The 18,374-nt window shown below is 41.8% G+C and overlaps 1 protein-coding gene across 1 annotated transcript in view; it reads left to right on the top strand.

The window, feature by feature from the left end:
* The window catches only part of tafa4b (TAFA chemokine like family member 4b), a 144,954-nt gene extending 130,584 nt beyond the window's left edge, over positions 1–14,370 (top strand). The window contains exon 4 of the mRNA XM_067998281.1: positions 14,354–14,370. Within this exon, the coding sequence (XP_067854382.1) occupies positions 14,354–14,370 (17 nt within the window). The remainder of the gene's footprint in view (positions 1–14,353) is intronic.
* Positions 14,371–18,374: the final 4,004 nt, after the last annotated feature.

Here is an 18,374-nt window from a genome sequence, read left to right as displayed (position 1 = left end):
TTCTGTGGCCCTTCTGCCGAAGTTACTGCATACAAACAGGAGAGGTCCAATGGAAATTCAACTTCTTAGATTTCAACCAACAAGTCAATTTTGGAAAGAACAAATATACTTTTAAGTTTTAATTCATAATGGTAGTGCACTAATTAAAAATTTTATGCATCATTCCAGGCCCTGAATTTCCTCAGGGTTCTTCTGATTTCCTTCCATAACCCTGGTGGGAGATTGGCAGAACCCCCAGAGAAATGGCATTGTGACCTTTTTTTCCATTTTTGCCATTTCTGCGCATTCCTCGGGGCCTTGATTGTTTATGTTGATTTCCACTTGTTTATGGCAGTTTTTATGTTCTGGCGCATACTAATGATATTGGCAGGGAATTCGCTGTGAGTAACAGTTGGCAAGATCGGCGTAAAAACTGGTCTAAATTTCGGCTTACATTGCTGGTTACGCTGTTTAAGGAAACTCCAGGCCTGAGAGGCTCTCTTCATGCTAATTTTCAATGTCCAAAAAAAAATACAAATTGAATTTTGAAGCAAACTAATTATTTCATTTGTGTTTTGTTGACTGTTTGAAAAGGTAAATGCTAATAGCTTATACCTGTGAGGAAGGGATTCTAACTGTTAAAACCTATTAGTCAGAGACAGAGAGAAACATGAGAGAGACAGAGAAATAAACAGACTGAATGTCTTTCCTCCTGCTAATTTGATTACTTTTTTTTTTAAAAGGCAAGTATGTTGAATTTGGAAAGTAAACAAATGGAAACAGATAAGAAGAGAAGATGGGAGATGGGAAACAGGTTAAGGAGAGAAAAGGGGGCCTCCAGCCTCTCACCACTTGTCCTTGAGGGTGGTGAGTGGGAGTGGGGGAAGTGACTGCAGCATTAAGGATAAAGTGAGTGACAGCAGAACAAGGGGGTGGGGAGGATGCAGGTGTTGAGCAGATAGCCCAAAGGGGAAGAAATAGTGGTAGTGATGGGAGTGAGAGGGGTGGTAAGAAGGGGAGGGGATAGTGTGAAGATGAAGGGGTAAAGAATGGGATGGGAGAGAGGGGTGAGGTAAAACATAAATGATGGGGGAATTCCCACTCCAAATACAACCTGCAGCTCTTAGTGGCTTCTTTCCTCACCATGTTCTGCCACCCACCACCTCTACTCTGAAAGGAAAGATGAAAAGAAAAAAGACAAAGAGAGGAGCAGAAGAGAAAAGAAAGAGATTGAAGAAAAAGAGGTGACACATAGAGAGAAACATCAACACAAAGACAACAGAGAAATCAAGGGGGATACCTTACTCTCTGACTTATCGTGTGCAATGCCATAGGACATTGGTATTTAAATAAGAATGCTATAAAACATTAGATAAAACATTAAAGTATACAGTTCATTTACTTTTGCAACATTAATTGTATGTCAAATTATGACTGCACACTTCAATGATATATTTAAAATCATATTTAAAACCATAACTTGATGATTTAGGTTTCACAGTTTGACATTATTATATATTATTTAAGAATTTGGGTCCTAAGAAAGAAAATGCTGACTGACCATAATTTGGATCAATGTTTCGATGCACACTATGATGTCTGAAATTCAGGTCTATCAATTGTTGTAACAATGTTATCGATTAAATATTTCTGTGATGACCTGCAAATACATTTAAACATCTGTAATACCAAAAAATATTCAAAAGATACACCCAGTAACAAAACATGATATTAAGCATAACTGCAGTTTTTAGACATGGTTGTGCAGTTGAATATAAGCAGTCTCATTCACCGCCCTTGGCTGCTAGCGAGGTGAATTTATATCAATGCTGAGGAACAAGATGAGGAATGTAAGGTGTATGCTCTATGTAATGTACCATGACAACCTGTAACTGTTCAAAAAAAATCCAAAAAAGAGAAATTAAACCCATATCTTATTGATAAATGTGAAGTACTGCATCAGAAATAATTAAGTTGTATCAGACATTATACCACAAACTTCCCCTTTTCCTCACCAGAAAAAGCAAAGGGGGCAGTTTTCATTGTAAGGAATGATTCAGTGGTGAAAAAGGTCAATAAGGGAAGACAGTTCTGTAGTCTCAATTCAGAATGATTCATTTTTAAAGCAGTAAGGAAATAATCACACCGTACTGTTCAAGTATGATACACTCCGAAGGTGTGATTGAGGGATATTATTCAGAAGCTGAAAGGTAGTTAAGTGTGAAAGGACTACCTGCCCTAAATAAAGAGTGCTTGATCATACCACAGCCCACCTTCAGCTTAGTGTAATTACAAAGAAATTGGGGGATATGAATAAGATAGACCATTCTTAAGCAGTAGCCTTTTGTATTTAAGTGTGGCACCAGTCAGCAGAAAACACAAGAGAACAAGTTTTTCTTATCCTATGCAAGGTAGCTCATGGCTTTCCGATGCTTTGAGTCTCAATACTAACTCTAAAGACTGTTAGGCTATGGAATTGCCCATCAGCCATGGCTAAAGTCCTTCAGATATTACTCGGTGTACAGAATGTTAATGCACAAATTGTCACTCACATTATGTACTACAGTGGAATGTGTACATTCCAATGATTATTGTATGTAGGAATCACTCCGGTAATGAGAGAAGATGCTCTTAGCAGTTCAATGTATGTTCTGTTTGAAAAAAAACTCTGGAAAGGGCATGAAAATGAAATGAGTAAAAAACACTGAATAATAATCATGGGAGATTTCAACTACCCCCAAATAAACTGGCAAGAAAAGGTAGGGAAAGGGAAAGGGGAATGGAGTTTTTACAGTGTGTACAGAACTCCTTTCTTACCCAGTATGTGAGAAGCCCAACCAGAGAGGAATCATTGCTGGATCTGGTAATGAGAAATGAACCAGAGCAGATAAGAGATGTAAGCGAAAGGGAACATCTAGGCACTAGCGATCAACAACAACAACAACTTGCATTTATATAGCGCCTTTAACGTAGTTAAACGTCCCAAGGCACTTCATAGGAGCATTATGAAACAAAATTTGATGCCGAACCACTTAAAGAGATATTAGGACAGATGACCAAAAGCTTGGTGAAAGAGGTAGGTTTTAAGGAGCAACTTAAAGGAGGAGAGAGAGCCGGAGAGTTTTAGGGAGGGAATTCCAGAGCTAAGGGCCTAGCAGCTGAAGGCACGGCTGCCAATGGTGGAGCGATTAAAATTGGGGATGCACAAGAGGCCAGAATTGGAGGAGTGCAGAGATCTCGGAGGGTTGTAAGGCTGAAGGAGGTTACAGAGATAGGGAGGGGCGAGGTCATGCAGGGCTTTGAAAACAAAGATGAGAATTTTAAAATCAGACTGGGAGCCAATGTAGGTCAGCGAGCACAAGGGTAATGGGAGAATGGGACTTGGTGCGAGTTAGGAGACGGGCAGCAGAGTTTTAGATGAACTGAAGTTTACGAAGGGTGGAAAGTGGGAGACCAGACAGGAGAGAATTAGAATAACCGAGTTTAGAGGTAACAAAGGCATGGATGAAGGTTTCAGCAGCAGATGAGCTGAGGCAGGGTCGGAGACGGGCGACGTTACGGAGGTGGAAGTAGGTGGTCTTAGTGATGGAGCAGATATGTGATCTGAAGCTCATCTCAGGGTCAGATAGGATGCCAAGGTTGCAAACTGTCTGGTTCAGCATCAGACAGTGGCCAGGGAGAGGGATGGAGTCGGTGGCTAGGGAATGGAATTTGCGGCAGGGACCAAAGGCAATGACTTTGGCCTTCCCAATATTTAATTGGAGGAAATTTTTGCTCATCCAGTGCTGGATGTTGGACAAGCAATGTGACAAATGAGAGACAGTGGCGGGATCGTGAGAGGTAGTGGTGAGGTAGAGCAGGTTGTCATCAGCGTATGTGGAGTCTGACGTTGTGTTTTCGGATGATGCCACCGAGGGGCAGCATGTAGATGAGAAAAAGGAGGAGGCAAAGGATAGATCCTGGGAGGACTCCAGAGGTAACGGTGTGGGAGCGGGAAGAGAAGCCATTGCAGGTGATTCTCTGGCTATGACTGGATAGATAAGAATGGAACCAGGCGAGCGCAGTCCCACCCAGCTGGACGACGGAGGAGAGGCGTTGAAGGAGGATGGTGTGGTCAACCGTGTCAAAAGCTGCAGACAGGTCGAGAAGGATGAGGAGGAATAGTTTACCATGGTCAGTCACATAATAACATAACAAGGTTTAAAATAATGATTGAGAAATACATAAGTAAGACAAAGACCAAAGTAATAAATTGGAAAAAAGCTAATTTTGAGGGGATGAGAAAGGAATGAGGGAAGGTAAACTGGAAAAGAAATTTTACAGACTAAGAGATAAAACAGCAGTGGGAAATATTTAAAACGGTGATCAGTAGAGTTCAGGAGAAATATATTCCTCTAAAAAACAAGAACAAACTAGCCAATAATGAAACACCATGGATAAATAATGTGATACGGGTAAAATTGAAACAAAAGAAAAAGGCATCCTCTAAATGCATAGACAATAAAGTAGAGGATGACAAAAGGGAATATGAAGATGTTAGCAAAGAGGTTAGGAAAAAAACAATTAGGAAAGCAAAGTGGAACTACAAAATTAAATAATCAAGGAATATAAAAAGAAAGAGTAAAGTATTCTACAGACACATAAATAACAAAAGAAAAATCAGAATAGGGATAGGGCCACTAAGGGATGCACAAGATAAACTCACAGGTAATGACAGTGAAACGGAAGAAATATTGAATAGTTACTTTGCCTCAATATTTACCAGGGAGACTAACAAGGTGGGCATGACATTAGAAGAAGAGATCAAAAAGGATATAAAGACATTTAAGATAGAAAGGAGGGAGATAATTGATAAACTAATCAAACTTATAGAGGATAAGACCCCTGGTCCGGATGGATTGCATCCTCGCATATTAAAAGACATTAGGGAGGAGATTGCAGTGGCACTATTACATTTATATAAAAATTCATTAGAAAAGGGAATAGTGCCAGAAGACAGGTGGCCAGCTAATGTTATTTCTATATTTAAAAAGGGAGATAGAACAAGTCCAGGGGACTGTAGACCAGTTTGTTTATCGTCGGTGGTAGGAAAGGTAATGGAATCTTTACTCAAAGATGTAATAGAAAAATATCTAGAAAATGAAAATATGATAAAGATTAGTCAGCACGGATTTCAGAAGGGAAAGCCATGTTTGACCAACCTTACTGAATTCTTTGAAGAAGTAACAGAAAGGGTAGACAAGGGCAATGTAGTAGATGTAATATATTTGAATTTTCAAAACACCTTCAATAAGGTACCGCATTGTAGATTCATGACTAAGGTTATGGTATGTGGAGTCAGGGGACAGGGAGCAGAATGAATAGCAAGGTGGCTACAAAACACTAAACAGTAGGGGTTAAGGGTAGTTACTCAGACGGGCAAAAGGTGGGAAGTGGTGTTCCACAGGGATCAGTGCTGGGACCACTGTTCACAATTTACAATAACGATTTGGACTCGGGAATTGGAAGTACAATTTCAAAATGTGCAGACGACACAAAATTGGGGGGTATAGTTAATACAAGGGAAGAATGTGTCAAAATGCAAGAAGACATTAATAAACTTGCAGAATGGGCATGTAAATGAATTTCAATATAGATAAGTCTGAGGTGGTGCATTTTGGTAGGAAGAATAAGGAGGCTACATACTGCTTGGATAATAAGAGTCTAAATGAGGTAGGGGAGCAAAGGGATCTCGGGTTACACATTCACAAATCACTAAAAGTAGCGATGCAGGTTAATAAGACCATAAAAAAGGCAAATTAAGCACTGGGGTTCATATTTAGAGGGCTAAGGTTGAAAAGCAGAAAAGTTATTTTAAACTTGTATAGAACCCTGGTTAGACCACACTTGGAGTACTGTGCACAGTTCTGGTCTCGATATTATAAAAAGGCTATAGAAGCATTGGAGAAGGTGCAAAAAAGACACAAGGATGATACCAAAACTGAGAGGATATACTTATCAGGAAAGGCTGAACAGGCTGGAACTTCTAGAAAAGAGAAGGCTGAGGAGTGACCTAATAGAGGTCTTTAAGATTATGAAAGGGTTTGATAGGCTAGTCATAGAGAAAATGTTTCCACGTGTCAGGGAGTCCAAAACTAGAGATCATAAATATAATATAGTCACAAATAAATCCAATAGGGAATTCAGGAGAAACTTCTTTACCCAAAGAGTGGTAAGAATGTGGAACGTGCCACCACAAGGAGTAGTTGAGGCAAATAGCATAGGTGCATTTAAGGGGAAGCTAGATAAGCACATGAGGGAGAAAGGAATATTAGGGTATTTTGATAGGGGGTAGATGAAGTAAGGAGGGAGGAGGCTTCTGTGGAGCATAAACACCAGCATAGACCAGTTGGGCCGAATGGCCTGTTTCTGTGCTGTAGATGTGATGTAAAAGCACAAAACGTAGGTGCTGCAGGCATTGACCTTCATTCACTCAAGAAATCTCTTTGAAATGAGTTCAGGACTCCAATCAGAGCTATAGTAGCAGTGACTTAGGACGTCTGACTTCTGATCCAGTAGCCTGAGAAAGTACAATGGAAGTTCTGACATTTCCTTTAATCATGGTGGGCTCTTTAGATGTCAGCCTTGGCTCAGTCTTAGCTGCTTTGCCTCGGAATCAGAAGGCCTGTAGTCAATTTGACTCTCTGTGCAATTGTTCGAGACTGACACCATAATGGTTAATAGTCATATGACTTTATTTAGCAGAAGCAAGAATCAATAAATTAGAGTATTTAAGCAGTAGTTTACAAAGCACAATTGAGAATTATATTATCCCGTTGTCCCCTGAGTAGAAGCCGCGACCTCGTTCTCTGTTCCTTCATTCACATATTCTCGGTCTCGTTTACACACCTGGTACCTTGAGTCTGATGGCTACTTATACACTGAATTAATCCTTGCCCCCCCCCTTTTCACTGTAGCAAATTTAAGCCACTTATAGATGGTTCCCTTATCAGCACTTTTAGGGGCTCATCAATCGTTCTTCCTTGATTCTGGAATGTCGTTGCTTAGCGACATGTTCTGAAATACAGGCCCGTCCTTTGTTTCACTGTTTTTGCCTCAGATAGCATGGTTTTGTGTTTTTAACCACGACTAGTACTGCACTAAGGCTGGTTCCTGTTGTTTCTCACCCATAACCCCATTCAGTCTAACCCTTTGAATTCCTCATGCATTTGTGTGAAAAGTATATTTGTTTACAGGTTGTAGGTTCAAGTCCCACTCCAGAGACAAATTTGACACTTCAGTACAGTACTACACTGTTGGAAATGATGTATTTTGGGTGAGACATTAAACCGAAACCCAATCTGCCCTCTCGGGTGGATGTAAAAGATCCCATGGCACTATTTGAAGAAGATCTGGGGAGTTCTTCCAGTGCCCTGACCAATATTTATCCCTCATTGGCAGTTGTGGTGGGGGGGAGCCTGAAATCTTGGGGGGAGATGGAAAGTGGGGAATGGGGACTCGGGGGGATAGGGAGGGTGGGGAATGGGGGCTCGGGGGGATAGGGAGGGTGGGGAATGGGGGCTCGGGGGGATAGGGAGGGTGGGGAATGGGGGCTCGGGGGGATAGGGAGGGTGGGGAATGGGGGCTCGGGGGGATAGGGAGGGTGGGGAATGGGGGCTCGGGGGGATAGGGAGGGTGGGGAATGGGGGCTCGGGCAGAGATGGAGACTGGTGAATGGGTTGACGGAGGTGAGATGGGGAGTGGTGGTGGAGAGATGGAGGCTGGGGGAGGAGAGATGAAGATAATGGTGGTCCCCTTTTTCCTGCCCTCGGTTTCCTCTCTTTGCCTGCTCATGGGTGGCCTTCTGGTTCTTGCAATTTCTCATACAACAGCTGCTGGCACAAAACTACAAATAAAGATTCTCAACTTCAAGGGACCCAACATTTATAAAGTAAATCCAATAACATTTGTAGAAGTCATGTGATCAGATGTCACGTGATCCGACATCACATCCGACAAAGCAGCCCGCTTGATTGGCACCCCATCCACCACCCTAAACATTCAGTCCCTTCACCACCGGCGCACTGTGGCTACAGTGTGTACCATCCACAGGATGCACTGCAGCAACTCGCCAAGGCTTCTTCGACAGCACCTCCCAAGCCCACGACCTCTTCCACCTAGAAGGACAAGAGCAGCAGGTGCATGGGAACAACACCACCTGCACGTTCCCCTCCAAGTCACACACCATCCCGACTTGGAAATATATCACCGTTCCTTCATCGTCGCTGGGTCAAAATCCTGGAACTCCCTTCCTAACAGCACTGTGGGAGAACCTTCACCACACGGACTGCAGCGGTTGAAGAAGGCGGCTCACCACCACCTTCTCAAGGGCAATTAGGGATGGGCAATAAATGCCGGCCTCGCCAGGGATGTCCATATCCCATGAACAAATCAAAAAAAAAATGGCCAGATGTCATGTGGTCAGAACATCATGTAATCAAACCTCCAGGAATGCCTCCAAATAGAATTGGCAACCCTACTCCACCAGTATATCAGGTAGTGATGAGCTGCTAACAGCCCCCTACCGAACCCCAGCACTTCAAACATTAGCAACTGCAGCACACAGAGAGAGGGGGACCCGGACAGGAGTCTGCAGGACATTAATCCCTCCCATCTTGGCTGGGATCTTCCAGGCACTCCGGCCCTGCAGCAACCACCTCGCCCTGTGTAGGCTGCCAACGTAGCAGACCCCATGATCAGGACACCCCTCCCTCAATGGAAAAGGACTTCAAGATGGCAATGAACTGAAAATGAACTAAAATCACACCCCGCTGGCAGGGCTCCAGAATTAGGCACGATCCTAGGTGAGGGCAAACAAAAAAGGAACGCTGCCGGAGATACAGCCAATCTCAGGATATTTGGCTCATCCAGTTTACTGTACTTACAATGGCCATTTTGAAAATAATGACACCTGCAATTAAAGGACACCTGATGCAAGTCCCTTGGGTGTCCCTAATTTACAGATTTCACTATTCATCCAATCTTGATATAATCAGATCCCTAACATTGTCATAATACAAGCATGTTGCTATCAGAGTTTTCCTCCTTACATAGCAAGAAATGGTTTTGTTGTCTTATTGAAGGCAGATGCGTGTTGATCTGTATTAATTTGCAGCTATATAGGAGTCACAGGTTCTGGAAAAGACACTGCCTGGATCTTTGAGTTATAGTACACCCACCATGTTATTGGGGCAGAAATTGCTCGGAGCGGTGAGCCAATACTGCTCGCCGCTCCATAGATTTATACTAATGCACTAACTTACCGCTTGAACGTTAGTTCAAGTGAAGCTAGGAACCTGGGAGAAACGAGAGGATCGATCTCTCCCCTCAATCAATCAGATTGCAGCATTTTTGACACGCTGCGTTCACTGTCTCTGCAGGCTCAGAATGTTAAACCAGGAAGTGAGAGGTAGAACATTAAAATCAATCTAAAAACAGTTATAGACAGCGGAAAAAAGGGAGAGTAAGAAATAATTGAATTAAATAAAAGAGTCAAAAGGGAAAAGTAAAAATAAAGTTTTAATTTAAATTTTTTTTAATGACCAAAAATGATTTAAAATAAGGAGTAATGAAACTCCACATTTTTATAAGTTAATTTTTAATTGTTTAGTAATCATTAGGACTTAAAACTTAATTTAGACCTGTATTTTTAAGGGTACCTGTTTGGTGGCATAATTAGTTACTTTCCAGCTGGGCAGATAAGCAAGTTTGCACTTTTTTAATGATTTCTCTGATTGCTGTGTGCGATATACCTTTAATTCGAAGCTGTCATATCGCCGGCAAACCAATAGGAGCAAGTTCCGGATTTCCGTGTTTCGCTGCGCATGTGCGAACGCCGGAACTCGCCTCTCCATTTCGCCACTAACAGCGGAGAGGGCAGTTGACCTCTCCGTTATTTCACGAGCGAATTCTGCCTCATTGTCATTTTGGTCTGAATAGAGTGTCAGAACTGGGGTTCCTTATTAAGGAGAGAAGCTTGAAAACATGTTTTCTCTTTGTGTAACTCTGTAGTAAAGCATGGATTGATTTTTTTTCAACTGGGCAATATGAACTCAAGTGCCCTGAGTTTGTAGAAACGAATAACGTCCCAAGTCCATGGGAAATCTGATCATTTGGTATTTTGGCCACAGTCAATTATTCTCAAGGCCTGCTACTGGTGTGGTTAAGAATGCAAGGGATAAGTTACACTGGATAATCCTATTCTCCTATTTCCTGATCTAGAGCAAATAAAAGTAAAGACTTGTAGATTTTGACTAGAAATGTTCAATGGAATTAAACAAATGCAGCAGGAAAAGTGATACAATGGCTTCTTTCTATTCATGAAAAAAATATATTCTTGATTTAAAAAATAAACATTTATTTCTGAGTGAAAAATTTAAAAAAGGTTTACCATATATTGGCTGTCCTTCAAATGGGATCGCTATTTTCTCACGGTTTCCAAGGCTGATGTGCTGAAACAAGGTATTGTGGTGTCCACACTCAGCTCCTACCAGTCCTTGCTGCCTATTGCTTTCATTGGAGTGAAATATATTAGGGGACACTGAGAACTCAAATGCCATCTTTCAGCACCAGCCATGGAAATCATTAAACATATTGTGGTCTGATTATGAGGCCAGCCAGGCATGATAAGGTTTCTGAAAATAGTTTTGACTCAAATATTTTTTTTCCAAATGAATACAAGGGGGAACAGTAATATTGCCATGAATGCTTGAGAATAAGATCATTGTAGGTAAGTACATCCTTAAATGTGCTTCTCAAACATTTACACTTTAAAAGAGTAATGATCAGTTACTGATCTTTGGCAACACTAATATTGAAACCCATTATTAACCAACTATAGCAATGGCCTAGAGCAATGCTTTTGGAAAAAACAGTCACATATACATGGCATCCTATAAACTCAGTAAAGTTGACAGATAGTCCCAAAAGAGGTGACAACTCAGAAAACAATCCACAACTGTAAAACTGTCCTGAATAAAGTCCTACGACTAAGCTCTTCTTCATGCTAAGCGTGATAGAAGTAAGGAACTCTCTCCCATAAAAAGCAGTAAATGCTTGCTCAATTAATAATTTTAAATCTGAGATCGATAGATTTTTGCTAGCTAAGGGTATTAAGGGATATGCAGCCAAGGCAGATAAGTGGAATTAAGATACAGATCAGCCATGATCTCATTGAATGGTGGAACAGTCTCGAGGGGCTCAATGGCCTACTCCTGTACCTATGTTCCTAACTGCTCCAAATCTCTTGTACTAGACCCAAGCTTGACAAATGAAGCCCGGGGGGTTGTATTTCTGCAGTGCAAATACCATGTAATGCAATGATGCCATTGAAAGCCAAAAATTCCTGCACAGTTTCAAATTCTTCACCTTTGATGGCAATTCTACAAGCCTTTCAGAATGCACATTATTGTACTCTTTGTTGTGCTGAGGCCCAATCCTTGACTCTTTTAATGCCTGGTATATCAGCTTCTGACAGCAATCCAGATCTGCCTCAGCTTTTACAGATCAAATCATTATGATATATTGTGTGTCCTGTTGACTTTCTATACCAATTTTCACAGCACTTCTGCCATCATTGATGTTATTGCTGCATCCAGCTTGCCTTAAATAAGTAATCATTTGCATTCTCATCAGAATTCCATTCTCATTTAAAACCTGCCAGCTCTCGATTATTTGAATCTATGCTCATTAGCTTACTTTATACTTGTTTCATGATGTTGAGTGGCTCCTGAGAGATACCTTTAGTGCCTGATTGCTCTTCCTGTAAGGCAATATAAAATAACTCTTTGAAGGAATGAATTTATTCATAGTTGCCAGCTGTTCACACGAAAGCATATGCAATGTACCTCTGCATCCTTACAATTGTGAAACAGGCTGCTCTATAAGCAGAAAGGACCTTATAGGGTAGAAATTCAAACTGACGAACTTCACGTACACAATCATACTACAATCCTGTATTTATGCCTGTGTTAACTCATTTATTTTAACTCATTTATTTTGAACAGATCAATGCCTGTGTAAAAATAGTATGTTAAATGTTCATATGTGAACTTTCCTGATTGGAATTTTTAACTCTATATGTTATTTTTAAAAAAGTTTTATTTATGTAGTTTCTTGTCAAATCAAAACATCTCAACCCCCCCCCTCCCCTGGTCCTTGCACTTGAAATGTGCCAGGTCTGTTGTTGTGTTGGCACACATAGCGGCCATTTTGCACACATCCACTGACATGAGATGAATGACATTTTCTTAGTAGAATTTATTTGAGGGGGGAATGTTGGCGAGGATACCAATACAATCCCCTGCTCCTCAGGGATCGCTCCCATAAAGCTGAATATCAGACATGGCTTTCAATTTAACGTTTCATCCAAAGGATAGCATGTCTGATAAAACAGCTCTCCCTTATACTTGCACTGAAGTGGCATGCTAGATTATGAAATGAAGGCCTGGTAGTGAGGGTGCTACTAACTGAACCAAGCTGACAGTGTTTGCTGTCACTGTTTACAGTGCTAAGATTTGCTTTTTTGCAATATGCAAGAGATATAGTAGTTTTAAAATGCAAGTATGATTTCATTCATTTTAAATTTTTTTCAGACAAGTCAAAATAATAATGAAAGCAATATGCACGTTAATTAACATTAATGTGACTAGGATAGGTTTGTACAGCTGGCAGGCAGACAACATGTGTGTGATTTGAGGTACAGAACTGTCCAAATATATTTTGGGTACAAACTAGAAATGATGATTAACACTGTTGCATTCAATCCTATAGGGCAAAGTTATAATCTGCTTGCAGCCAATATCTCTTAAAATTAGATCAACATCAAATGATGCCTTTGAACAACTATACTGCAATCTGGAAAACTATATAGATTAATTGGCTAAATCAGATTAACTGGGACTTGGGGAGTGTCATGGAGTAACAAAGCTGACTGTATTGTGCTAGTAAATGTCATCTTACTGAAAATCATTACTGCATGAAAATGAAGAAAAGTGTCTAGTGAATGGTGGGTAGAGAGCAGGTGCATTTCATACATATGTGAAATGCTAATAAATATATTTCTAGCAGGAAAACAAATCTCAGTAGGAAGCAATTAGATGTGAGGCAGATAAGAAATAGCTAGTTGTGAATCTGTGAGATATCTGTTGCATTATTTGGATAAAGGGAAATCAGACAATAAATTCAGATTTTAATATGAGATTAATCCAAAACAGCAACATTTTCTATCAAGAATCTAAAGAAGATTGTATCTTATATTTTTCATGACAAAATTAGCATCTGGCAGAATGGATTAAATGAAGGAATCCCCATTACAAATTACCATGAGATACGCGGATACTTGTATATGATCTGATTGTTGTGAACTTTCATATCCTCAATACTGTTTATTATTTCCTCTGAGTTAAGCCATCTTTTATTAGGATAACTCTATTATCAAATTTGGCAAAAAAAATTAAAATGTGTCCTAGATATGATGGAAGTGAGGTGAGGTGGGAACATCTGTTCACCATGATGTCCTGCTTTGCAGGGTCTGATACATTGACTATATAGAGATGTGCAGACTGTGTAAGTCCAGCTTTCAGTGCATCAGACACACCAGAGAGGGGGAGAGGTGGGGGGGGGGGAAGTCCGAACGCTCCTCAAGAAGCAGGAGTTGGGCACCAAGAACACCCTGATTACGAGCGGGGTGGGGGGGTGAGGCAGGGGCAGAGCTGGGAGAGTCAGAGACCTGATGCAGCAGGAGGTTATAAAAAGTGGAAATGGCAGTATTGGAGGAAGCAGGCAACCTGGGAGAGAAGGATGGCAGCTAGATTGAAGAGACGAGTGGCAAACATCAGAGAGTCTGACCTGGATGTCAACCTAACAGAGATTACAGAAGGGATGGACTGTTCAGAGTTGGGGCCCAGCGACCTGTGTAGCACATCATCTGCACTATGTAGAGGGAGGTGGCAATGGCAGTGAGTGTCATCTCCATGACCCTCAGGGCTCCTTTGCAGTGCAGGAAGGAGTTTGACCATCTCACCAGAGCAGCCAAGGTAAGCTTCCCGTGACCCTTCCTTGCAGTCTATTGATGTATGGCACTGCTTCATTCATTACCCTCATAGTACTCTAGGAATGTACCTGGAACCACTGATTTCTGCCATCCTGTTTCACTTGCTACCTACAAATGTACTGCCCCTCACACTGGACCATTCATGATCAAGCTTCCCTAACTCACATCACCTGTCCTTTCTTGTTTTCTGCCCCTCATAATGTTACGTGTCAAACTATTCTAACAAAATACTCTTCCCAACCTTCACTGCTATACTCATTTTTTTTTTCTTTTCTCTCACAGGAGAAGGTGGCGCATAACATCCAGGAATTTTAGGCCTTGGCTGGTGGTCCCTCTGACACTAGACCTTTGACCCCTCATGAAGAAGAAGCTTTGGAGATCCTGCGGAGCCATGCCGCCAAACCTGTTGGGGACAGAGACGTAGGTGGGCTAGTGGCAGTTGCAGGTTGGTCTCAACCATCTGCAGCTTGCCTGTATACTGATTTGAGAGTGCAAACACACTACGAAATATTATGATTGGACACTTCAAAAGCTACAGAGGAACTGCCACATAGTTAACTAATGTTTCAGCCTCTCTTCATATTCTTTTTCTCTTGATCACCCAAAGGAGGAAGAAGGAAGTAAATGGGCTTCCATCTCTTCCCTACCAACCACCTCTACACCCACACCATTATTCACTCTCTCTCTCTCTCACTCACCAGTTCAGAGAAATTTATCTGGAGGATGTAAATGCTTCCTATGAGGGTTATTCACTTGGTAAGATACAGTACACAAGGGTGCCCGAGAAGTCAAAGATAAAAGTGTGATCTGACACTAGGCAGTAGAGGCTTTGCAGATGTCACCCCTGGCTCCTGAGCCTGCGGACTCTGATCTCAAGGCTCCTGAGGGTCAAGTTCACTTGGAGTCAAGGAGGACCATATCGGAGGACTTGATTCAGATGGCAGGAGCCATTGCGGGTGGTCCAACACCATCCTCAGTGCTAATATCTAAGAAAGATTCAACACAATACAGCACTATCTGGAGTGAGTGGCAACACCAGGAACATCTGCATCCGTCACCACTAACAGAAAGACCTCCAGGTCAGTCGGTGCAACCCACGTGGATGCTTTGACCACCGGCCCACAAGCCTTTGGGGACCATTTAGAGAGAACAATGGCAACTGGCTTCCAAGAGATTTAGAGTGCCATCTCTCAGGGTGTGCAGCATCTGGATACTCACAGCACATGTGGCTCGAATGCACCTTCAAGATGCCGTCCTCTATCCTTATGATAACTCATATGACCAGGCTGCCCACACACCTGCACCTGATGAAGACTCCTTCCTGGAATCAGAAGCCCCGATATGAACACCATCTTGACCCTAAGAGGCTTATGATACCATAGCACAGCCAAGCACCATTGGTATCTCTGGCCCTCAGATATCACCTTAGTGGAGCACCATGATAGGTTTGAGAAGAGCACAGAGAGGAATTAGTGGTAGGCACAGTGGTAAAAAGAAGCACATGCTGTAAATTTATAGGTGCACAGGAAACCACTTTATATGAACTCATAATTCTGAAGTTAGTCTGTTCTTTGTTTCTTTGAGTTTGAGAGGTTGTTTGGAGGTTAGATACATTCAAGGGAGCGACATGGTCTGTAGACTGCAGTGGAAAGGTATCGCCTAGTTGGGCTTCTCCTTTGGTATAATCTTAACCTGCATGTTGCTCTCATTTCCTTTTACTCCTGCTCCTGTTCTACTTCTATCAGAAGGACACCTATGGAAATGGCCATGGTAAAAGCTCCTCGACAGTAGGGTGGGAAGAAAAAGATTTCCCTGCCTCAAACTACTGAAAGTTCTGCTGGAGCTTAGCAATTGTCATATCTGACTTACGTCCCAAATTCCAGCTCCCTAAGCTAGAGATACACCACTTTCGGCCTCAAATAATCGTGGAATTTTGGGTGCCTACTTCCTAATTCACACTGTAAGGTAATTAATAGGGCATATCAATTGGTAATTCTGAAACAAGGAGACAAATGCTGGTAAAACATAGCATATCAGTCATCCTCTATGGAGAGAACAGACATGTTAGCATTTTGGGTATGGACCCTTCTTCAAAACTGGAAAATAAGTGAACAGACATATTAATGGAAAAGCAAAATACTGCAGATGCTGGAAATCAGAAATAAAAACAGAAAATGCTGGAAATATTCAGCAGGTCAGGCAGCATCTGTGGAGAGAGAAACAGAGTTAACATTTCAGATCGATGATCTTTCGTCAGAACTGGAAGAAGTTTAAGACCTTAAGTCATATTAATGTAATCAGAAAAGGGAATGGGGGAAATATTTATGTATAAAATAAAGGCAAACCCAGAGCTGAATCATATGTAGAATGATGTATCAGATTATGTGAGTCAAGTAATGGACTAGAGCAGTTAGACATTAGTGAGACAAAATGTGTATAAATAGCTACGGAAGTGGAAGGCCTGAGTAAATGTAACAAAATGGGAGAGAATCTGTGTAGCAGCTCCCTCAAGTCCTTACCTCAATGCACATTAGTTAACCTGGATACATAAAAAATGGTCTTCTTTAATAATTAACCTCCTCTCTGTGGAATCTGTGGAATTCTCTACCACGCAAGGCAGTGGAGGCCAAGTCATTAGATGTATTCAAGAAGGTGATAGATATATTTCTTAATGCTAAAGGGATCAAGGGATATGGGGAAAAAGCGGGAACAGGGTACTGAGTTAGACGATCAGCCATGATCATTTTGAATGGCGGAGCAGGCCCGAAGGGCTGAATGGCCTACTCTTGCTCATATTTTCTATGTTTCTATGGCTGTATAAAGCAGAAAAATCCCCCAGATGGGAGAATGCTGCATTATAAAAACTCTTCTATGACTTAAAATCCATTCCATGGAGTAGCTATACAGCTATACTTAAGAGGAAGTTTGGAGTGTTAAATGACTACAGAAGGAGATTACATAATCCATTATGAGAAAGAACTTGAGTTTGCCAAAGCATAGACATAAAAGGGTCGATTTTTCTGACCATTGCCCTACGGAAAAATGGGATGGAGGTTCATTTCACTGGGTCTCTGCCTGCACTACACTACCCCTGAAATCTCAAGGCTTTCCCAGAGGAATGGAGCAGGGCCTGTGTCTATAGTAGGTGCAGCTTATATAACTGACATGGGAGGGGGTGTTCCTGGCCTTCTGCATCACTTTCCTGGTAATGTGGCCCAGGGGCATTTAGATGCAGGGGCACCCCAAGAACCTGGTGGTGCCAGGGTCCCTCTTAGACTGGAAGACTTGTGAGGATCTGGCAGCAAGCTGAGGACTACCCCAAAAGTAGGTGGGAATCTTTTTGTTTCAGCTCTCACCAGACCTTCGGGCCTTGGGACCACAGGCTGCTATTCTCCATACCAACCAGAAGGACCGAAAGCTGACGGCCAGGCCGGCAGCTGCGATCTTTGCTTTTCCGCCGTTTGCCAGCTCAAAGCCCTGCCAGGAGTGGGGTCTGCACTAGGGATGTGACTCAATTTGTCTGCAGCTCGGCCTGCACAGATGTGGTGTATTTTGGGCGCACTGCACCTGACCAGCACTGGGCTGTGGTGCCATGAATATCAGCCCGTTAATTCTTCAGCTCAGTTCAGAGGAACGGTGTTTAAAGTTTTGGAGATCTTTGCAGTCTTTTCTCCCAGCTCATTCGCATAAACCCTACCGGGGCTGTGTTGTGGGTGCAGGGGGTTTAAGATGAACTGAACTGTGGCTTTTGCCTCTCCTCAAACCATTGAGAAAAACCTATGCTTGTGTCATAAATTAAGGATATTTCAGTGCTGGCATGTAATAAGTTATAAACAATTTCAGAAGCCTGCTATTCATGTCCATTTAAACTAAAGGTTTGTTAATGATTCTCTAATCTGACATTGCAGTGTCGAAATTAATTCACAAAAATGTAGTGTAGATTTCTGTACACATATATAACTGAGCCTGCATCCGTAGACAGAAGCTCTGACACATTGCACATAAAAGCAATAACTTGCTAACAACGTGAAAGTCACTAAAAGAATTACCAGAGATAACAGCGTGCAATAGCAAGATATGAATGAGTTCAGAACACTTTGACAGGGCTCTAAAGCCTGATGAAAAGCAGTGATGCTGCAATCTGACTTTGTGAAAGTAATTATAATCCATTAAGAATATAATGTGAATCTCTTGCTTGACCTGAGCTCTCAAGCCTGAATTCTGCTGACTATTGTGCCTTCTTTTGAGTGTCTTATGCTCAAAAGATCATTTCAATTAATGTTGAATTGATAGCAAGCAACAT

This window comes from Heptranchias perlo, chromosome 17 (assembly GCF_035084215.1).
Source record: "Heptranchias perlo isolate sHepPer1 chromosome 17, sHepPer1.hap1, whole genome shotgun sequence".
In the NCBI taxonomy this organism is placed as follows: domain Eukaryota; kingdom Metazoa; phylum Chordata; class Chondrichthyes; order Hexanchiformes; family Hexanchidae; genus Heptranchias; species Heptranchias perlo.
The sequence above is the reverse complement of the archived record's forward strand: the minus strand, read 5'-3'. Positions and strand labels throughout refer to the sequence as shown.